This window comes from Argopecten irradians, chromosome 12, assembly GCF_041381155.1.
Source record: "Argopecten irradians isolate NY chromosome 12, Ai_NY, whole genome shotgun sequence".
Taxonomy (NCBI): Eukaryota; Metazoa; Mollusca; class Bivalvia; order Pectinida; family Pectinidae; genus Argopecten; species Argopecten irradians.
Genome location: NC_091145.1, coordinates 41,655,697 through 41,680,433, shown reverse-complemented (window position 1 = coordinate 41,680,433; position 24,737 = coordinate 41,655,697). Strand labels below are relative to the sequence as shown.

General features: G+C 34.5%; 1 protein-coding gene across 1 annotated transcript; it reads right to left on the bottom strand.

The window, feature by feature from the left end:
- Nucleotides 1-10,055: 10,055 nt before the first annotated feature.
- On the bottom strand, nucleotides 10,056-24,364 carry LOC138305112 (monoglyceride lipase-like). Its single transcript, XM_069245512.1, has 9 exons — nucleotides 24,023-24,364; nucleotides 19,814-19,956; nucleotides 18,191-18,297; nucleotides 17,552-17,691; nucleotides 16,653-16,763; nucleotides 13,231-13,320; nucleotides 12,005-12,057; nucleotides 10,719-10,881; nucleotides 10,056-10,412 (listed from the first exon to the last, which is right to left on the bottom strand). Exons 1-9 carry the CDS (start codon nucleotides 24,362-24,364, stop codon nucleotides 10,314-10,316), a joined length of 1,248 nt encoding a protein of 415 aa, XP_069101613.1. The 3' UTR covers nucleotides 10,056-10,313.
- Between the last annotated feature and the right edge of the window lie 373 nt (nucleotides 24,365-24,737).

Below are 24,737 nucleotides of genomic sequence, written 5' to 3'. Positions count from 1 at the left end.
TACCTAGTATCTGTAATATATAGCATCTACATCATATCCAACAACACCAGATATGTGTACCTGGTATCTGTAATATATAGCATCTATACATCATATCCAGCTGTATTTCCTTTATCTCTATCCTAAATCATCAACAACACCAGATATGTGTACTGTGTATCTGTAATATATAGCATCTATATCATATCCAACAACACCAGATATGTGTACCTGGTATCTGTAATATATAGCATCTATACATCATATCCAGCTGTATTTCCTTTATCTCTATCCAAATTCATCAACAACACCAGATATGTGTACCTGGTATCTGTAATATATAGCATCTACATCATATCCAACAACACCAGATATGTGTACCTGGTATCTGTAATATATAGCATCTCCATGATATCCACCTGTATATCTTTTATCTCTATCCTAATTCATCAACAACACCAGATATGTGTACTGGGTATCTGTAATATATAGCATCTCTATCATATCCAACAACACCAGATATGTGTACCTGGTATCTGTAATATATAGCATCTACATCATATCCAGCTGTATTTCCTTTATCTCTATCCAAATTCATCAACAACACCAGATATGTGTACTGGGTATCTGTAATATATAGCATCTATACATCATATCCAGCTGTATTTCCTTTATCTCTATCCAAATTCATCAACAACACCAGATATGTGTACCTGGTATCTGTAATATATAGCATCTGCATCATATCCAACAACAACAGATATATGTACTGGGTATCTGTAATATATAGCATCTTCATCATATCCAGCTGTATTTCCTTTATCTCTATCCTTATTCATCAACAACACCAGATATGTGTACCTGGTATCTGTAATATATATAGCATCTATACATCATATCCAGCTGTATTTCCTTTATCTCTATCCTAATTCATCAACCATTCCAGATATGTGTACCTGGTATCTGTAATATATAGCATCTACATCATATCCAGCTGTATTTCCTTTATCTCTATCCAAATTCATCAACAACACCAGATATGTGTACTGGGTATCTGTAATATATAGCATCTATACATCATATCCAGCTGTATTTCCTTTATCTCTATCCAAATTCATCAACAACACCAGATATGTGTACCTGGTATCTGTAATATATAGCATCTATACATCATATCCAGCTGTATTTCCTTTATCTCTATCCAAATTCATCAACAACACCAGATATGTGTACTGGGTATCTGTAATATATAGCATCTACATCATATCCAACAACACCAGATATGTGTACCTGGTATCTGTAATATATAGCATCTATACATCATATCCAGCTGTATTTCCTTTATCTCTATCCAAATTCATCAACAACACCAGATATGTGTACTGGTATCTGTAATATATAGCATCTATACATCATATCCAGCTGTATTTCCTTTATCTCTATCCAAATTCATCAACAACACCAGATATGTGTACCTGGTATCTGTAATATATAGCATCTATACATCATATCCAGCTGTATTTCCTTTATCTCTATCCAAATTCATCAACAACACCAGATATGTGTACCTGGTATCTGTAATATATAGCATCTACATCATATCCAGCTGTATTTCCTTTATCTCTATCAAATTCATCAACAACACCAGATATGTGTACCTGGTACTGAATTATATCTCAAATTCATCAACAACACCAGATATGTGTACCTGGTATCTGTAATATATAGCATCTATACATCATATCCAGCTGTATTTCCTTTATCTCTATCCAAATTCATCAACAACACCAGATATGTGTACCTGGTATCTGCAATATATATATATATCAGCATCTGCATCATATCCAACAACACCAGATATGTGTACTGTGTATCTGTAATATATAGCATCTTCATCATATCCAGCTGTATTTCCTTTATCTCTATTCAAATTCATCAACAACACCAGATATGTGTACCTGGTATCTGTAATATATAGCATCTATACATCATATCCAGCTGTATTTCCTTTATCTCTATCCAAATTCATCAACAACACCAGATATGTGTACCTGGTATCTGTAATATATAGCATCTATACATCATATCCAGCTGTATTTCCTTTATCTCTATCCAAATTCATCAACAACACCAGATATGTGTACTGGTATCTGTAATATATAGCATCTATACATCATATCCAGCTGTATTTCCTTTATCTCTATCCAATATTCATCAACAACACCACCAGATATGTGTACCTGGTATCTGTAATATATAGCATCTATACATCATATCCAGCTGTTATTTCCTTTATCTCTATCCAAATTCATCAACAACACCAGATATGTGTACCTGGTATCTGTAATATATAGCATCTATACATCATATCCAGCTGTATTTCCTTTATCTCTATCCTAAATCATCAACAACACCAGATATGTGTACTGTGTATCTGTAATATATAGCATCTCTATCATATCCAACAACACCAGATATGTGTACCTGGTATCTGTAATATATAGCATCTACATCATATCCAGCTGTATTTCTTTTATCTCTATCCAAATTCATCAACAACACCAGATATGTGTACTGGGTATCTGTAATATATAGCATCTATACATCATATCCAACAACACCAGATATGTGTACCTGGTATCTGTAATATATAGCATCTACATCATATCCAGCTGTATTTCCTTTATCTTTATTCAAATTCATCATCATCAACAACACCAGATATTGTACTGTGTACCTGTATCTGTAATATATAGCATCTATACATCGTATCCAGCTTTATTTCCTTTATCTCTATCAAAATTCATCAACAACACCAGATATGTGTACTGGGTATCTGTAATATATAGCATCTCCATCATATCCAACAACACCAGATACATGTATGTGTACCTGGTATCTGTAATATATAGCATCTATACATCATATCCAGCTGTATTTCCTTTATCTCTATCCTAATTCCTCAATATAATTCTGTGAACATGCAGGTATAGATAATCCAAACTTTAATTTCCCAAACTTTAAGTGTCCACAGCTGCCAAATCGGAGATAAAATAAAAGTAATGGAGTCAACATGTTTTTTCATGACCCTGACTGTAAAATAGGACATTAAACTAATAAAACCCTTTTTCATCCCTTGAAGTTTATGCTTTGCACATACATTTCAAAGGGACAATTTGGTCTAAGAGTAGATTAAAACTTGCACATATTTCGGAAACGAACCATTTCTTAAATGGAAATTAGATTAGTTGGTTTTACTGTGATATGCCAGAAAAGCCCAATGTAGTTAAATGTATGTGAAATGTTCAATCGCCATTACACATAACCTTGTATGCCGAACCCAGACCCTTGCCTGTGTAATAAAGATTTTTTTTCGTCTAGAACTACTCAAATCGCTCTTACAGTTGTGTTAACATTATTAGATGCATGTTCTTGTCTAAAAATAATTTCATCAACTCCTCAGTGGTTATGTATTGCATTTGTTTAAAGTGCGTGACTTTCACTCGGGTATGGGTACAGCGTTCATGTTGTACCTACTTAATCGTATTGATCAACAATTTGTAATTTCAATGGTATTAATCAAAATACTTAACAATGTTGTGGAATTTGTCAATATTTCTTGTCATATGTTTTAAAAGGAATGTAGAACAATACATTTATGTCATATTTTGCTTCGTGGTTATGTAACGAATTAACCTCACTGAATTGTCCCTTTAATTTCACTCAATAAGCAAAGACTTGATTGACTCAAAATTTTATTAAAATTCATATACAAGGAACTGGCAAGCAAATTTAATATAAGTTGAATCATATGTAGATAAAAAATATAAAATATTTAATGATGGTAAAACAATTATACAGATTATCAAAATACACACAAATTTAATGACATATTATAACTCTATAACGACATGTATTTTTTTATTATGGCTTCCACTGTTGGATCATACTGAACACAATTGTATATTTTTATAAATTTCAACTATCTGAATATCTCCAAGTAATTTAAACGGATCAAATTTTTGTCATTTTAACTATTGAGCGGTTTCAAATTTTTTGCGATCTGACTAGGAGGATAAAAATAATTTACCAAAAACCAATTCTCGGTATTTTGAGGAGATTTTTAACAAATCCTCAAAATCATGAAGATATCATCCCACAGAAATAAGCGACTATAAAGAATGACAATATTTTAGATGATACATTAGGTTAGATATAATAGATAGTTTTACATTAATGCAGATCAGTTGAACAAACACATAATTAATTCATCATCCAGGAGACGATTCTGATTATAATGACCACAATCAGGTTTACGCTCTTAAGGTTTTGTAAAATCAGATATATTATAAATATAAATCAGACAGAACAAGAGATCTCAGAGGGATCTTGGCACCCACCAAAGAATGATCTATATCTGACAAAGGAAAGATGGATCTTTTCTCTACTTTTTAAACTTTTTCAAACATACTACATATAAAATTTGAGACAGATTGCTTCAGTACCTTTTGAGAAATAGCGGTAACAAACTTCAACTATCAAAATCCAAGATGACTCCTTGGCGGCCATCTTGTTGATCAATCTGTCCCAAATCACAATATGCACAACTAGGGCCCTAGGGGAACTTACATGTGAAATTTGAGAAAGATCCATTCAATACTTTCTGAGAAATAGCGATAACAAACTTTGAATGTAAAAATCCAAGATGGCTGCCTGGCAGCAATTTTGTTGACCGATCGGTCCCAAATCACAATATGCACAACTAGGGCCCTAGGGGAACCTACATATGAATTTTGAGACAGATCCCTTTAGTACTCTCTGAGAAATAGCGATAACAAACTTTGAATAACAAAATCCAAGATGGCTGCCTGGCGGCTATCTTGTTAACCGATCGGTCCCAAAATGCAATATGCACAACTAGGTCCCTAGGAGAACCTAAATATTAAATTTGAGAATTTCAGCACTTTTTGAGAAATGGGGATATCAAACCTTAACTATCAAAATCCAAGATGGCCACCTGGCGGCCATCTTGTTTTTCCTATCAGACTCAAAATCTGTATGGCACAACTAAGAAGCAAGGGTACCCTCCATGTGAAGTTTGAACAAAATCCCTTCAGTAGTTCTCAAGAAATATCGATAACAAACTTCAACTACCAAAATCAAAGATGGCTGCCTGGCGGCCATCTTGTTTTTCCGATCAGCCTAAAAAATCTGTATGGCACAACTAGGGACCAAGGGTAACCTCCATGTGAAGTTTGAACAAAATCCCTTCAGTAGTTCTCAAGAAATATCGATAACAAACTTCATCTGCCAAAATCAAAGATGGCTGCCTGGCGGCCATCTTGTTTTTCCGATCAGCCTCAAAATCTGTATGGCACAACTAGGGACCAAGGGTAACCTCCATGTGAAGTTTGAACAAAATCTCTTCTGTAGTTCTCAAGAAATATTGATAACAAACTTCAACTGCCAAAATCAAAGATGGCTGCCTGGCGGCCATCTTGTTTTTCCGATCAGCCTCAAAATCTGTATGGCACAAATATGGACCAAGGGGACCCTCCATGTGAAGTTTGAACAAAATCCCTGCAGCAGTTTTTAAGAAATAGTGATAACAAACATTGTTTACGGACGGAAGGACGGACGACGGACGGTGGATGACGGACCACGGACGCAGGGCTATTTGAATAGCCTACCATCTATAGCCCACCATCTGATGATGGTGGGCTAAAAATATTAACTAGATAGAAACCCAGTGATATCAGATCTTTATCAATTATAGTGAAATAAAATAAATAGATTATACAAGGTGATATAATAATATGTGTACAGTGTATACATTAGGTCCATGCAAACAAACTACCAAACAAATATCACAACCAACATTTAAGACTATTTCCCTAGAACAAAACAAAGAACATGTTATAGTTTTATTTTTTTAACCAAAGCAAAGAAAAAAAAATACAATACTATACAGAATCAGAAGTTTCATGAGGAGAAAGACTCAATCATTCAATGAAATGTAATAATAGTGAATTAATATCAAAGGTTAAATATCTACATCCGATAAAACAAAATTTATTTCCTTACTAAAAGGTATATATAATGATGTACTTTTCCAAGATTAAATTTCAGTGAAATTTACCCAACAAAATAAAACAAGTGATCACAGAGGGATCTTGGCGCCCACCAAAGTATGATTTACGTCTGACAATGGAAAGTGGGATCTTTTCTCTGCTTTTCAAACTTTTTCAAACATACAACATATATGAAATATGAAACAGATCACTTCATTACTTTTTTGAAATAGCAGTAACTAACTTCAACTATCAAAATCCAAGATGGCTACCTGTCGGCCATCTTGTTGACCGATCCGTCCCAAAATGCAATATGCACAACTAAGGTCCTAGGGGAACATACATATAAAATTTTAGAGAGATCGCTTCAGTACTTTCTGAGAAATAGCAGTAACAAACTTTAACTATCAAAATCCAAGATGGCTGCCTGGCGGCCATCTTGTTGACCAATCGGTCCCAAAATGCAATATACACAACTAGGGCCCTAGGGGAACCTTCATATGAAATTTGAGAGAGACCCCTTCAGTTATTTCTGGGAAATAGCCGTAACAAACTTTAACTATCAAGATCCAAGATGGCGGCCTGGCGGCAATCTTGTTGACCGATCCGTCCCAAAATACATTATGCGCAACTAAGGCCCTAGGGCAACCTACAAATGAAATTTGAAAGAGATCGCTTCAGTACTTTCTGAGAAATAGCGGTAACAAACTTTAACTATCAAAATCCAAGATGGCTGCCTTGCAGCCATCTTGTTCACCGATCCGTCCCAAAATGCAATATGCACAACTAGGGCCCTAGGGGAACCTACATATAAAATTTGAAAGAGATCCATTCTGTACTTTCTGAGAAATAGCGGTAACAAACTTTGACTATCAAAATCCAAGATGGCTACCTGTCTGCCATCTTGTTGACCGATCGGTCCCAAAATGCAATTGCACAACTTGGGCCCTAGGGGAACCTACATATGAAATTTGAGAGAGATTGCTTTATTACTTTCTGAGAAATAGCGGTAACAAGAAATGTTAACGGACGGAAGGACGGACGGACGGACGGATGCAAATATAGCTGGTTTTAGGAGGACAAAATGCTGCGGTCAGACCTGAGCTCAAACCAAGGACCTCAGTACACTAGCTACAGTTTTAGTCAACCTTATTGTAATCTCCTATCAATTTTTAGACAACACTTCTGTTTGAATACTAGCTTTAAAGTACTACAGACAACACTTCTGTTTGAATACAAGCTAAAAATGTATTATCAAATAACAAAATAAAAACAAAATATAAGGAATACATACCGGTATAATGAATAAATGCTTAAAAGAAAGGATTTGTACAAAAACAATTTGTTGTTGTACAAATCCTTTCTAGTTTTGAAGCACATTTGTTTTAAACATATGTGCTTCAACACTCAATATCAATATGAGGAAGCCGTGACTACGAGGTACAAGTAAATAAGATGCATTGAATGCGTATTAAATATCATATTTCACCTAAAACCATGTCTTCATCTAAAATTACATTGTTGTAACTTGTTCCTTTTAGTTTAAATTTAATAAATAGATTGAGCTCACATAAAATGATAAATTTTCTATGGCCAGTATATGTAGTTACACACTATGTAGTTTACAAAAAATGGCTGATCATGGAGGACAATACTTGTACATACACTGTAATGGACGATATTTTCTGACTCTTTGTGACTGACAATTCTGGTTTAGTGACTTCATTTGATGTAGTAAACAAACTACCATTAATCTGCATTTGTATATTTCAGAGCTATCTGCTCTAGTGGGTAGGTATCAATTGGTACATTTTTCAGGGTTGTTCGCAAAATGATGATGTCACAATTGATACCTGCAAGGACAGATAACTCTGTAAAATTAAGAATATAACAAGAGGCCCATGGGCCTTAGCGGTCACCTGAGTTCAGACACAGAATGAAACAAAGACATGCATATAAACACTATAAATATATATTGGCCCATCAGGCCCTTGAAGTCAGTCAGTGATTTTATAAATTTTTAATCTATGAAGATTATTTGGTTCCATCAAATCTGTGAATTCAGGAGAAAGATTTTGAAATGTTATCCATTTTGACCCCTTTTGGCCCCACCCCTCTCGCCCCTGGGGGTCGGCCAGGACCAATATGGATATGATGTTAAATGCTATCTCAGGCTAATAATTCTAACCCAGATTGACTAATTTCCTATGAAAACTAAGCAAATAATGTTCCTAAATGTGTTTTCCTATATAAACTATAGTAAATTTGACCCCCTCCCTAGGGGAAAATCTGAGATCCCAGGGCCATGAAATTCACAAATTTTTGTAAAGGGCCTTAAGACCTTCCAATCTATCAAGAGTATCTGGTTCCATCAAATCTGTGAATTCAAAAAGAAGATTTTTGAAATTACCATTTTGACCCCTTTTGGCTCCGCCCCTCTGGCCCCTGGGGGTCAGCCATGACCAGTATGGATATGATGTTAAAATGCTATTTCAGGCTAATAATTCTAACCCAGTTTGACTAATTTCCTATGAAAAATAGGCAAATAATGTTCATAAATGTGTTTTTCCTATATAAACTAAAGTAAACTTGACCCCCTCCCCAGGGGGAAACATGAGACCCCAGGGTCATATAATTCACAATTTTTGTAAAGGACCTTATGACCTTTCTATCTATGAAGAGTATTTAATTCCATCACATCTGTGAGTGGAGAAGAAGATTTTTGAAATTTTAAATTTTACCCCTTTTGGCCCCTCCCATAGCTCCCTGGGGGGTGGGGACCATATTATTCACAATTTTGATTGGCCTTATGCCTTAGAAGGTTTGTGCAAAATTTCATTGAAATTGCTTCAGCAGTTTTGGAGAAGAAGTCGAAAATGTAAATTGTTTACGGACATACGACGCACGACGACGGACAAAAGGCGATTAGAATAGGTCACTTGAGACTTCGTCTCAGGTGACCTAAAAATTCCATTATCTTATCATCTACACTATCTTGAGCAATAATGGCGACTGTTATCTACAATAGTATCATAATTTACAAATAAACTGGATCATCTTTACACCAGTAACAAGCATTTTAAAACTGTTAAATCTAAGTTTAACTTCATATGAAAATTCATAGTCTAATCATGATTTATTTCTGTATATCCATGATGAAAGGTTAAAATAAGAGTATAATTAATAGATATAAAATATTGCCATAGTATCAGAAAATATCACAAGATGCCTTCAATATCAATTTTTAACCATAAAAATCGAAAACATTTACCTCACTCATTTTGTAACCACAAAGTCACCATTTAAAATGTCTAAGCTAAAGTGTACCACTATAAAGTATATCGAACCCAGTGCTAGTGCATTAAACCCAATAAAATAATCATGTTTTGTACATATCTTTACACATGCTCTACTACAAGCTATTTCCAAATACATATACAGCTGTATTATATAATGTAGAAAAGTCATTTTAAATTTCATAATAAAACTAGAATTATATTTTAATTAAAAGTACTTTTTGTCTTCATATAGTTGTTTTAACTATCAACAACAATATTAACAAGATACAGAGGGCAGCACATGCGGGGAAAAATTTTGATAACTTTAAACGTTTAATTTTTAATATTAAAAGCATTTAACACAAAACATCCAGATTGTCCAAACAAACGTTCAAAATCAAATGGCATTCAGTCACTTACAGGAATATAAAGTTTTAATGAAATTCATTATCCTTTTTAATTTGGAACTACCAGAAGATACAAGTACAATGTGATATCATTGGTTCATAGTTAAACATTGTTCACAACTTTCATCTATGATCGATGGCCATTGAATATCAAGGTGTGATCAGAGATAATTTCGATAAAAACAACTTGGTATTTCCTTTTAAAAATTCTATTTTAAAATAAAACAAATGAGAAATGACACAATAAAAAAATCTAAACTAAATGCGAAAAAATGTACAAGAGTTAAAACTAACATAAATCAGATCTAGCGGTCAAATGCGAAAAAATGTACAAGAGTTAAAACTAACATAAATCAGATCTAGCGGTCAAAAACACCAAAATAATTTAGTTCCATAAACTCCAAAATATGGTACCTGTTGTTTATCATAAAAACAGGACTTCACTGTTACTGGCCCCTTCTTTAAAGAAAATATAAATATGCAAAATGTGTGAGAGTAGGCAAAACATATTTTTCTGTTTCTAATACTCTTCACAACCAAGACAATCTTAGTAACATTATGCAGCTAAAGTAGCCATCTTAGGCCCTCTGATCGAGCCACTCCACAATATCCTTGAGAACAGTGTCTCGGTCGTCTCTCGGCTCCTTATGTATCTGGTGGTAGAAACCTTTGTAGATCTGGAATAGGATATTTGTAATCATTAGATTATAGTGTTAAAATATCAATAAAAGCAAGAACATCGACGTATGTACATGTAAACGGTACATACACATATTGATAGCTTAGAAAACTTATAAATATTTTAGGTCCTATTTTAATGTATTTAACACCAATATGTGGATGTCACCGATTTTTCAGTAAATATGTATGTGAATATTCATATTGTGAATCACTCAGTCATTAAAATATACATCATCATCATTAAAACCTAGGTAATTGGTCTGTGTACATTAAGTCCATATTCTGTATCAGACAACACTCACCTTGATTTGTTTGTCTTTACTCTGTGCCTCGTCATACAGCGTCTGTGATCCCTCTACAGCACACATTTTATCATGGTCTCCGTGTAACACGAGGAATGGCCAGTCTACTTTGGCAAACCCCGCCTTCATCACATCAAAAGACCTTAGCAACTCTAGACCCCATCTAAATTAAATCAAAAATTACTTCAAAACATCCAAAAAATAACCATTAATGAACAGTTAGGAGTAAAATATTGTTTCCTGTAATTATGGAACTTACAGAAAACATGTTGTTGTTATATCAATCTGATTGAAATACAGATCCTTATTATCACTCTGTTTCATACAGGATCTGACAACATCCCATTAGGGGTTACATCCTGGTAACCTTTCATATCGACCAATCGACATACAAAGGTACTAATTCCAAACCGACGGGGACAAAATAGTTGTTATAGCTGTCCGAATCAATTTTGTGAATGTAGTCAATTTGCCCAAGAAATGCATTTAAGCTGTAACAGGAGAGAAGAAAAGGTAAGGGCCGGACCTGGGTTCAAACCCAGGACCTCCGAACACTGGATGCTCTCCTGATTGGGCTACCTGGTCACCAATAGTTAAAGTCCATTTGTCTCCCATTCTGCTACACACATTCCTCCCTCCTTTCTCCAAGTCCCCCCTCTCCCAACCAAACCTATATCCTTCATAGTTTGCATATCCCCTGATAAGCGAACTCAAAATGCTTGGAACAGGGATTGGCAATCTCCCCAATTTTATAACAAGAAAGGAGAAAATGTAGCAGCAATACCAGAGTTCAAACCCAGTACCTCAGAAATATAGGCAGGCATTTTATTGATTAAGCTACTTGGTCACAGATGATCGACCCAGTCCCATTTTTCCACAAAACTTAAAAACAGACAGCATAAATTTCATCAGAATATGACCTGTAATGGGATACATTGTCAGATACTGTATTTAAATCAGATTGTTTTAAAAAAAGATGATTATCATTTTGGTGAAAAGGCTACTAAAATAAATTATTTTCCTACTGTTTCATGTTGAATGATGCTACATAAAACCTTTGTGTGGAAAAAATCCACATTTTTTGGGTTAATTCTGCATGAATAATAAACTTGTAAAATTATAAATATAGATAGGTTAACACAGTTTATCAGTACAAATGTTTCGTTTTAACCCTGAACATTTTAACCTTGACCATTCCAAACCAATTATAACTTTTGGTACATTGGTTTGATGAAATACTAGTAGATACACAACTAAGAGAGGTAATCCAATATACTCATACTTACTTCGCCTTAATTCCGTCATGAAAAACCAGCTTGTCGTCTTCATATTCTTTTACCTGACACAAGAAAGAAATCCAAACATATTTATTTTGCTTTATAAAACTAGAATCAGCAACTCCAGATGGTGTATAACTCTTCCTATACAGTTAGCTAATTAATCTGATTTTATACTGTCTCACATTTGGCCTGAAGTTGAGCAATCGCCCCTGTGAGGTAGGCACTAGGTTCTGTCCCCTGGCCAGGACACACCACAGTCTTTAAAAGTGTCAGTTTTTGCTCCTCCTTAGCCCTCAGAGAAAAAAAGATTTACCAATTGTTAGTATAATGTGATATGGTGTGATTGGTGTCTTTTGGCAGCAGGCTTCAGTGAGATAGCACTATAAACAAGAGGCTCAAGAGCCTTAACAGTTATATCACTTCCTTGGCAATAGTCAAATACGAAATTAATTAGATATGGTGTCGAGGTGGCCATCTTGGATTTCGAATCAACCAGAGATGTAACAACACTTTCTTAAGACCATGTCAGAATAATTTCAAGTTTCAGCCAAATCACACTAGTAGAACATCAGAAAAAGTTCAAAATGAGTTTTCAGGATGGTGACTGTGGTAGCCATCTTGGAATTCAGATTGACCATGTCAGGATCATTTCAGACAAGTTTCAGCCAAATCACACATGTACAGGTATCACGGCCATCTTGGATTTCCATTCGACCCGAAAAATAACAACACCATGTCACGACTATGTCAGGATCATTTCATGTAAGTTTGAGCTTAATCAAACTGGTAAACTTAAGAAGAAGCTGAAGATGTGTTTTCAAGATGGCGGCTGTGGTGGCCATCTTGGATTTCGGTTCTACCCGAAAATTTCTAACAAGTTTCAGCCAAATCGCACCAGTAGAATTTGAGAAGAAGTTCAAAATGTGTTTTCAAGATGGCGACTGCACGAACACGATTTGTTACATTGTCACATTGGTGTTATTACAAGTGTGTCTATAATAATGATGAGACCATTTGATATGGCTAAGCTGACCAGTTATGTGATGAAGAACGATGAACTAGGATTGTAAGATTCATAGCATGATGCACCATAACTATGAATTTTGTAGTAGCTAAAAGGCTATACAGTGAACTTGTTTTTACATCTTGTCCACCAAAATATAGAGTATACTACATGGGTGTAGATGGTTCATAACTTCATAAAATATATATTACAGGACTGAACAACTTACCGCGTCAGGATCTCTCGACAAATCCTTTGTTTTCAGCTTTTCAATACACATTTGTGGGAAGATTCGGGCCAACACCTTGCCTGCCATGATCTTATAATAGAAAATTTTAGAAATGTATGTGATAAACCCCCAGGTTTCCCAATCATATGAGAGACACATGTTTTATAATGATGTATCTTATTTGATATTATATACAAGAGGCCCATGGGCCTTAAAGGGACAATTTGGTCTAAGAGTAAATTAAAGCTTTCACATATTTCGGAAGCAAACCAGTTCTAATGGAAATTAGATTAGTTGGTTTAACTGTGATATGTCAGAAAAGCCCAATGTAGTTAAATGTATGTGAAATGTTCAATCGCCATTACACATAACCTTGTATGCCGAACCCTGACCCTTGCCTGTGTAGTAAAGATTTTTTTTTTTGTCTAGAACCTATTCAAATCGCTCTTACAGTTGTGTTAACATTATTAGATGCATGTTCTTGTCTAAAAATAATTTCATCAACTCCTCAGTGGTTATGTATTGCATTTGTTTAACGTGCGTGACTTTCACTCGGGTAAGGGTACAGCGTACATGTTGTACCTGCTTATCGTATTGATCAACGATTTGGAATTTCAATGGTATTAATCAAAATACTTATCAATGTTGTGGAATTTGTTTCTATTTCTTGTCATATGTTTCATAAGGAATGTAGAACAATACATTTATGTCATATTTTGCTTCGTGGTTATGTAACGAATTAACCTCACTGAATTGTCCCTTTAACGGTCACCTAATATTTGATACAAATTAGTTATGGCACCCAGGGAAGGCACTTTAAAAAATAGTATGTGCCATGGTGGGTTCAAAATAAAATCACTTCTGTGCCAGGGTGGCGTTTCAATAAATCCTTCTGTGGGTGGGTCTATCTGAAGCATTTGTAACCTTTTGAAATAAAATGCAAATTTTATGTTTTATAATGTTGCTCAGTCATCCTGACTTCAAAATACAAAAATAAATATTGAAAAAAATGTTAATTTCTGACAATATTTAATGTGTTGTTCATCTTCAATACAAAACAATTATTATATTTTCTTAGTATTTTGATATAATAATGATAGACTATTTATCTAAAACATATTATATTCATTCAGACTTGACAATGGTACAAAGAAACAATAGATTACGGGTAGTTTTGGCAAAATAACAGATCTTTATTTAATTCACTGGTATTAAGTCGAGGAAAAAGTTGCAATTCACAAGCTTAAGTGTGAATGTTCAGATGTCTACTTTTGCATTATGCTTGCGAAACACTTCAGTATGTTTAGAAGATTTTACGCTGGTTCTACAAGGATTGTACCCTTATACAAATTAGTAGTAGATACAGCATAACAAACAAAAGTTCACTGCACCATATACAGTGCAATTTTGTCCTAGGACTCTTTGGTGATGCTAGAAATCAAAATGTGTAAATCCAAATACTACAAATCGGAATGAAATAAAAAATTTAATCGCTTCTATGCCATGGTCTTGTTCACAAAAAAATAGATATGTGTGTGGGTCAACAAAATTGAAAATCACTTCTATCGGTGGGTCTCCAATTTCAAAGTGCCTTCCCCCCCTACCATATATGTTTATGGAACAGCCCTCACCTAATATTTGATACAAATTAGTTATGTCATTTACTAGCCAACTGTTGTCTTTTGTTCACGAAATAGAAATAGATCCCACAGGTCTACATAAAACTTTTCATTAACCTTAGTGCATATTCAATAGAGTTCAATAATTATTATTGCAAAGCCAAAAGGGCAATAACTCCTTTATTAAATTACTGTCAAATCAAGCTGATTTTCAAACTCACCCAAGATCTTTCCAATGTTAGTCTACATACAAAGTTTCATTAAGCTTGGTCATATTTACTCAAGTTATGATGTTCACAAGGTCCAATAATAATTACATGTATTAGTGCAAAGGGCAATAACTCTGTAAATTAATATTGAATCAAGATGATTTTCAAACTAGTGCGAGATATTTCCAATGTTAGTCTTCTTACAAAGTTTCATTAAGCTCAGTGCATATTTCCTCAAATTATCATGTTCACAAGATATAATAATAATTATAAGTGCAAAGGGCAATAACTCCATAAATTACGGTCCAATCAAGAAGATTTTCAACCTTGTCGGAAATATTTCAAATGTTAGTCTACATACAAAGTTTTATTAAACCCAGTCAGTTTATATTTATTCAAGTTATTGTGTTTACAAAGTCCAATAATAATTATTAGTGTAAAGGGCAATAACTCTGTAAATTAACATCTTATCAAGCTGATTTTCGAATTCGCCCAAGATCTTTCCAATTTTAGTCTACATACAATGTTTAAGCTTGGTTCATATTTTCTCAAGTTATCATATTCACAAGGAAATGTTAACGGATGTCGCACGACACAATAGGTCACCATGACCTTTGGTCAGGTGACCTAATAATGACAAAATCAATATGGGGATAAAAGAATATTTCTAGTACTAGCACTTGTGATATGGCCCCTGGACTAGGTAATACCCACCTTAATTGATGATATGGCCCCTGGACTAGGTAATACCCACCTTGATTGGTGATATGGTCCATGGACTAGGTAATACCCACCTTAATTGGTAATATGGCCCCTGGACTAGGTAATACCCACCTTGATTGGTGATATGGCCCCTGGACTAGGTAATACCCACCTTAATTGGTAATATGGCCCCTGGACTAGGTAATACCCACCTTAATTGGTGATATGGCCCCTGGACTAGGTAATACCCACCTTAATTGGTGATATGGCCCCTGGACTAGATAATACCCACCTTGATTGGTGATATGGTCCATGGAATAGGTAATACCCACCTTAATTGGTAATATGGCCCCTGGACTAGGTAATACCCACCTTGATTGGTGATATGGCCCCTGGACTAGGTAATACCCACCTTAATTGGTAATATGGCCCCTGGACTAGGTAATACCCACCTTGATTGGTGATATGGCCCCTGGACTAGGTAATACCCACCTTGATTGGTGATATGGCCCCTGGACTAGGTAATACCCACCTTGATTGGTGATATGGCCCCTGGACTAGGTAATACCCACCTTGATTGGTGATATGGCCCCTGAACTAGGTAATACCCACCTTATTTGGTGATGTGGCCCCTGGATTAGGTAATACCCACCTTGATTGGTGATATGGCCCCTGGACTAGGTAATACCCACCTTGATTGGTGATATGGCCCCTGGACTAGGTAATACCCACCTTGATTGGTGATATGGCCCCTGGACTAGGTAATACCCACCTTGATTGGTGATATGGCCCCTGGACTAGGTAATACCCACCTTGATTGGTGATATGGCCCCTGAACTAGGTAATACCCACCTTGATTGGTGATATGGCCCCTGGACTAGGTAATACCCACCTTGATTGGTGATATGGCCCCTGGACTAGCCTGGATGGCAGGTCCTATCAGTACCACTCCAGTGAAATACTGTGGTCGTGACATAGCAGAAAGCACACTTATAGCACCACCCTGTAAAACAAATGAGAATATAATCAATGTTACACTCATTTGACCATATTCTCTGTAATTTTTTTTTCACAGATTTAGTTTAGATAAATACTGTATCCATAACCGTCTGGCAGTCTGGCTGTCAGACGCTTGCATAATACACATTGAAAGTACACAATAACTATAAGCAGTCTGTATTTGTGTGGATATACAAATGTAGACTCTAAAGCCTCTGTCAATTACATACTAAACCATGTAGTCAAACCTGTCTATAAAGACCTACCAAGGACAATAGAAGAGTGGTCTGTATACACAGGATAAATTGTGTTGTAGATGGCCATTTGTGACTCTAAGAAAGTAGTCTTGATAAGCAGCTGGTCATTATACAGAGGTTTTAAACAGTTATATATATGGACTGTAAAGCAGGTACATTTTATGTCCACTATATTTATTCACAGTTTCACTAAAGTCCACTAAATTTAAAACACAAAATAATTACTACATTATCATACCATTGTCGTGGTTTACTTACTGTGTACGCTATCGACAATGGCAGCACTTTCAAGTGATTATATTCCAAATTGATTGCAAAGAAAATTTTAATAAAATTGACACCATTAAAACTTTAATGATGTGTGAATCATTAGAGGAATTAGAGTACCATGAAATGAAACTGAATAGGTTCTATTTGCAAAACCGTGAAATAAGGACTGTGCAAACCTCAAGTGCTACACAGTAAAAGTTAGCTGAAATAACTGGGATTGTTTCAGTAAAACTGTTTTAGCAACTGAGCCTCAATTACTGCTTACCATAGAATGACCAACAATAAAAACTGGTGTCTTTTCTGGAAATTTTTCTTTCACTTGATCAATGTGTTGAAAAACATCTTGTACATAATGATCAAATGTGTCAATATGAGACCTTGGTCCTTCACTCTGCCCATGTCCAGCTACAAAATATCAACATGTAGTTATAGGAAATATCTATAAACTGAAAATTGAAAATATGAAAGGCAGTGCATGCAGAGTCAACAAAAAGTGACCAAGTCCAGTACAGCATCATCTGTTAGGTACCAATCAGTAACAGCATTAAAATTGAAATTAAACTTAAAAAAAAACAAAGATTAGTGTGTCGTACATATAACATTAGTTTACATGCTGGTTCAAATAACTTAGTCAAATGCATGCTTATTCAAAAGGCAGGTCATAAGATACATATTTATATTCATGTATAAATAAAACAAAGCTCTATAATGCACATGATGCAGAATATTTATATATATAGAAGATGAAATTTATATAAATTGTACAACTCTTAACATTTGTCAGACTCGAGCTTGATTAATACTTTGGTTTTTGTTTTACACATCAGTGATATTTTAATACTTAGATAGGGTATGCTATCTAAATCTCTATCTACATGATTCAAGTAATCAAGTTTTAACTTACCATGATCATGAGAAAACACATAAAATCCTTTGTTGATGAGAAGATCAGCAACCTCCTTGTAAAATAAGCAATGCTCAGCTAAGCCATGCGCTACAAATACCAAACCTCTGGAAGCCAAATTAAAAACCAATTCAAGGATGACAATGCAAAAATGTTCATCAAAAACTAAATTGTACATATATAAATATAAATTATTATATATTAGTACATGCTTTAGATATAACTTAGAAAACAAAGTACTTTCTTTGGTTTTTGTCAGTTTTATATAATTTCCTTGTTTTCCAAACAGACAATATAATTCATTCATTCTCAAATAAACATTCCTGTAAGAAAGTAGTCCAATGTAACAACTCAACAGAAATTTGGTTTATTTGATTGTTAAAATTTAAGGCAATCAAAACACTGCTCAATCTCTTTGTGAACACATGATCTGATTTGCATGATGACATGCACATGAAGGGATAAAAATTTTCAGTACTTCTGGTTTATGCGTTGCTCCAACCCTGCTCTCTACAGAAACGGAAAACACATATATATTGAAGTAATTCAAATGCATCTACAGGTAATTAAACATTTCTGATTTTTTTTTTAACAATAAATAAAAATACTTTTGAAAATTAAACTATGGAATGCAGTCAAATATTTATATATCCACCAAGCAAAGGTGATCACAAGGAATCATAACGTCACATTCATGTTAACAATTTTTCAAAATAATACGTTTTATTGTCATAGGCATGGAGGGTAGTCTATGTTCTGTATATGCTAGACAATTTTTAGATTAAAGCATGCAATTATCATTTTGTCCAAGGACTGTTTGGTTAATCGGTAGAAATTTGTTTGTTTGACTCATGAGGATTTATATACAGGTCTACTTTAGATTACCGGTACATCCTTTAATTGTTTTAAGTCTTTTTGAAATGGAATTCAAAATTATAGAAAAGCTCATGAATTGCTCTTTCAATTCTGTGAATTATTCATATCAATTGATAATCAGAATCGTAAAGGGACATCAACTGATTATCGATTGTAATCAATAATTGTTCCATCACTTAAAAAGATATAATTTATCTTATGATCAATCAAATTGTTTGTTCATGTATACTATCTACATATGCGGAACTTTGTATATGAAATAGAACTAACCCCAAATGTAGGACTAAATAATAATTTATAGCACTAGCTGTCTGCATGTGCTCTCTCCATTGACAACTGAGCAAACTATTTTATATTCGAACTACTATATTTTTAGCCCCAGTGATAGCAAACAATGGCGGTGATTTTGTATAGCCTAGCTGCTTAATGTTTCAAAAGTAGAGACAATGAAGTTATTTCCCTTTGTCTAATAATGTATATAGCAGAATCGCTGAAATGACATCTTTTATGTTTTTACTTTCTTCAACTGGTATAGTACTATACATGCGCGTACTATTTGTTTAAATACAATTAGATACGGTCAATGTTGTGTAACAGTAGTGTGTGTACAGTAGTGATCTACAGTACCTGGACTTGGACAATTTACATATTTACTATATATTTCATGTTACGGTAACCCATTATGTCATACGAAGAGCAAAAGCTTGGCCCCATGGGCAGATGGGGCAGTTATTGACAGAAATCTACCTATAATCCTGATTTTGAGAATCTTCAGACTGTTTTTCTTTGTTCCAATATTTACAAAAAAGCTTCTGTCCTCGTGAGTTTATAATCTGGTCGTCACTAACTGCTACTCCGTTAGCTTTCCCAGGCTGTTCACTTGATGACGACTCCCGCGCCGGATGTTCATAAGTGCGAATTTATATTTTTTTATACTTTTTGTTTTAATTAGGTGTAAGACGTGTAGTTTAAGAAACAAATGAATTTATGCTTAAATTCAAATAGTCTACTTATAGAAATAAAAATCTAATAAAAAATAAAGTAACTTAATTGTAACGAAATGATTTATTTCTGGAGAACAATATCATAATGTACATGACAATATTTAACCACCTCCAAATCTTTGGCTCCACACATGGACACTGTGTGATCAGTAGTCTATATAACAACAATATATTATGAATTGTTTCTCGTGCAGTTTTTTCGCCTTGCTTGATGAAAATTCAAAAGTACAATGAAAACACAAACAAACAAACAAACAAAAACATACAACACATACTTTTCTTGTTTCGTTATTATTTTACAACATTGTAACTACCAGAAATTAAAACTATATATTAGCAAACATTATACACTAGTTGGCTTACAGTTCAAGTGCTCAACGTTTATTTACAATCTGTAGGATCGATAATCAGTAAACTTAAGGGGCCACTACCTTTCCTACATTATGTGAATCGATAATTTTATAAAGTCGCAAAGGTTACCAACTTACCGTTAATACTACACTTATCACCTCCCTCTGAACAATTTAATTCAAATAATTAAGATGTTAATTTCCATAACGCGGGTCGTCTTATGTTTCCCGCCGTCGTCCTAAATACCGCACGATAGTTGATTATCACTGCGCCAGAAGGCAAAACAGCTAAACGAAACCCAACTGTTATCAAATATTCCGTAGAATATGTTGTGTAAGCTGCATGTTATTACCTCATCTCAAGCCATCGATACATTATTGTCTTAAGCTATTCATGATTTTTAGAAAAATTTAAATTTTGTTCCGGAAAGGTAGTGGGCCTTTAAAGGTAAGATATTACACCACATTTCGCAATCCTTAAATATTTTCTTAGCGTGTCAGTTAGATAAGGTAAAATTAGGCGACTAACGGTATGAAGTGATAATTCGCAGGGAAGATCGCAATCATGGACCCATCCTTGCTTCGCTTTTTGAAGATAGTGTTATCGCATCCTCGATACTCCAGGGGTAATGATATTTCTATCATTGACCTCATATCCATCCCTGAAGTATCAAGGATGGGGTTATTGTAGCCATCATTCAACATCCCAACTTCTGCTCACACTAGGCTAGTCCCTACTCCACATATGTGACTGTAGTATGTGACCGGTTACATAAAATAACAACTTTATGAAATATCAGAAAGACGCATCATCAAATGCAGACGCTAAACCTGCCTTTACTATTAGGCTTTTTATTAAATAATAATAGCCTAAAATATAGTCTTTATATTAGACAAAAAAGTAAAATGCCCTGTAAGTATAGTTTAAACGTATTGCAAACAAATTTACAAAAGGATCGGGCACAAGTTATTACAACTTATTAAAGCCTTAAAGCCCTCTCCCAACAACAATGACATATAAATAATTACAATTCCTTTAAATACATATAAAGTTAGAGAGAGAGATGGGGGGAGGGGGAGAGAGAGAGAGAGCATTACATTTTTATTATGGATGGGCAAAAAATAAATATAAATAATGCGCAAAATAATACAAACAACAATGGAGCATCTTTAATAAAGCATATACTGTGTAACAAACAAAGGTAAATAATCTATTTGGCAAGTCACAATGGTTACAATATTTATTTCTTAAAACCATTTGCTGCCCTTTATAAAATGTTGAACACATATGAATAGTTTCGAATTGTTATTTGAAGATAGTTCTTGACTACCAAATAGCAGTAAGTCAAGATCTAAGGGGATATTCAAATTTAAATTATTTAATTTCTGAACTAAAATGTTTCTTTCTATATCAAAAAGGACACACTCCGAGGAAAAATGATAAGCATTCTCACATAAATGTCCACACAAACAGCTCATAATTTAAGGAACTACACTGGTGCCCGAGCTTAGTATGAATAATATTAATTTTGCGGTCGCCGATGCCAACGAATGGAGAAGGAGAGATAAGGTTAATAGGTTTTAGAGAATTTTTGAAAATGGTAATGGAAGCTGACGATCTGACAGAATTGTCTAGGGAGTTCCAACAACGAAGTGTTGACGGTAAAAATGAAGATGAAGTTGACGATAATCTATAATATGAGATTCTATAATTATTTACATTTCTCAATGGATATCTGAACATTATCTTGAACAGTAGAAGAAAGTAGGGAAAAAAGATATTCTGGAGTTTGATCGTTATGCATCTTATACAAAAGTTGACGTCTTCTTCTCTTTCTTCTATCTGATAAAGTTTCTAAACCAGTTTCAAATTGTAAGGCATGAACACTTGCATAAGACGGAAGACCCGTGACAATTCTTGCAGCTTCGCGTTGAGCTTTTTCTAACTTTTCAGCTTCTAAAATAGTACAACCATCCCACAATTCACAAGCATACTCTAAAATTGGTAATATAAAAGTTAAGTTAATTCTCAAGAGAGCATCTCTTCTTAATATAAATTTCAAGTTTCTCATGGTATTTATTTTCTTCATAACTGAAGAGTATATAGCTTCGACATTGTCCCCCCCTTTTTTACACTAGAGTTCAAAGTGTCCAAATGTTTATGACTATCAATAAAGTCTAAAATATTTCCGTCAAACACAAGTTCTAACATTTCATCTGTTTCATTTCTATTCGAGATAAAAAGTACGTCGGTTTTATCAGGGTTAAAAGTGACCAACCAGGTTTTGGCCGACATATTAAGAGCTTCAAGATCTCTATTTAGGATAGTTTGAATTTCAAAACATGAAGATGTGGAACATTGGAGAGAGGTATCATCAGCGAACAGACGAGATGCGGAATAAAAAATATCGGCTATATCGTTTATGTATATCAAAAATAAAAGAGGTCCTAAGATAGAACCTTGTGGAACTCCGGCATCAATAAAGCTCAATTTTGAGATGGATTCATTTATACAAACCATTTGCTGCCTTTGATTTAAGTAGTTCTTTAACCAAACGATCAGTTCATCGCCAATTCCATATGACTTTAATTTTACTAATAGACCTTTATGTCAGACACGATCAAAGGCTTTAAAAATATCACAAAATACAATACAGGTATGGGTTTTTTTTCTTCAAGCAATAAACAAATATTATGCCTATTTGACACGGACGCGTTCACGGACAAGTCACATTCAGTCTGCAAAAAATAATTTGACAGGTGTCTTGATGATAATATATTATCAGAGAATACTATCCACACATTTAAGCATTATTCTCAATATCTTTTTGGGTTATGAAGTCATAGACAAAAACAGAAGGAACATTCTTCATAACGGAAGGACATTCTTTATAGACGCGAAAAAGAATATCCGTCCGTTTTTTGTCTATGACTTCATAACCCCAAAAGATATTGAGAATAATGCTTACAATTTAATTCAGATAACTTACACAGGTACTAGCCTAATTAGGCGTAAATTTTCCGTGATTTTACTTAGAAAAATATATTATGACGTCATAAACGTGACGTAAAACTATTTCCCGCCACTTGCTCAACTAACTCTGTGGCTCAACTTGCCCCACTCTCCCCTACCTGTGCAATAAAACAAATTGAGTTGTGGCGCAGTGATATCTTATCCAATAATTCAGTTTGGCCAATGAATGTGCCGCTTTTAAAATTCCCCGCGAAACTGTTTTGTATATATGACGTCATAATACTTGACGTACATTTTTTTCGGTCTATGGAAAAATAACCTCAACGATCTAACCAATAGAAATAAGTGTTACATATGAAATCAAATTATTATAATATCTTGTAATCATGTAATCATGTAATTAAAACACCAATTTAAGTCCTTTTGACTTCTGGAGGCGTATCCTTGTATGTGATCAAATAATCGATCAGGTAGCACTATAACAAGTAGGAGAGAATTTGGAGGGTTCATTGTGCCAGTGCTGGTTAAGGCGCGATTTAAAGGAGTTCACAGACTTTGCAGACACTACGTTTTCTGGCAAACTGTTCCATATATCTACAATTCTGCTGTTAAACCGATGTTTGGTTACTTCTAGTCTGGATACTGGCTTCAAGATCTTTTTAGAGTGACCTCTTGTGAAGGTGATGGGAGACATTGTAAACAATTTATCTTTGTCGACTTTATCAATGTTGTTGATTATCTTGAACATTTGTATGAGATCGGAACGTTTTCTCCTATACTCAAGGCTTGGTAGTCCTAAGGACCTTAGACGCTGTTCGTAGGATAAATTGGTTAATCCATTTAATCTTTTGGTCGCTCTCCTCTGGACATTCTCGATCACAATTTTATCCTTAAGTAACATAGGGTTCCAGATGCAGGATGCATATTCCATATTAGGCCGAATCAGGGACTTGTACAAGTTTAGGAACATCGTTGTATCGATGTAGATAAAAAATATATCTTTCTTAAAAGAAATATCCATGCGCCTATGTATGTTTTTACATGCAATTTTAAATTATTGCACCACAGCTATATTGTATACACATTCAAAATATTTTCAAGATTACATGCCCTTTCCAAGCCACCGTTATGCTCCAGTAGACAATGGATATCCCTACAATAGCGGTCCTTTATCTGTAGACCATGGGTATCACTGGTAGCCCTATTCTGTTAATTTTCGTTCTCAAACTGTTATTTTACTCATATTAGTTATTACTTGAATATTTACGTTGGTTATATCTGTTTTACTGTTATTATTCAAATTTTAGTTATTTTTTACTAATAGCATGTTATTAATTTCTATC

What these genes read in the sequence shown, in the direction of transcription:
- LOC138305112 (XM_069245512.1), bottom strand. Translation starts at nt 24,364, where the DNA reads ATGTTCCTAAACTTGTACAAGTCCCTGATTCGGCCTAATATGGAATAT. An exon ending in AGCCAGTATCCAGACTAGAA is followed by an intron (nt 19,957 to 24,022) that starts GTAACCAAACAT and finishes CCGGCGCGGGAG; the next exon opens with TCGTCATCAAGTGAACAGCC. An exon ending in GTAAAGACAAACAAATCAAG is followed by an intron (nt 10,413 to 10,718) that starts GTGAGTGTTGTC and finishes ATCCTATTCCAG; the next exon opens with ATCTACAAAGGTTTCTACCA.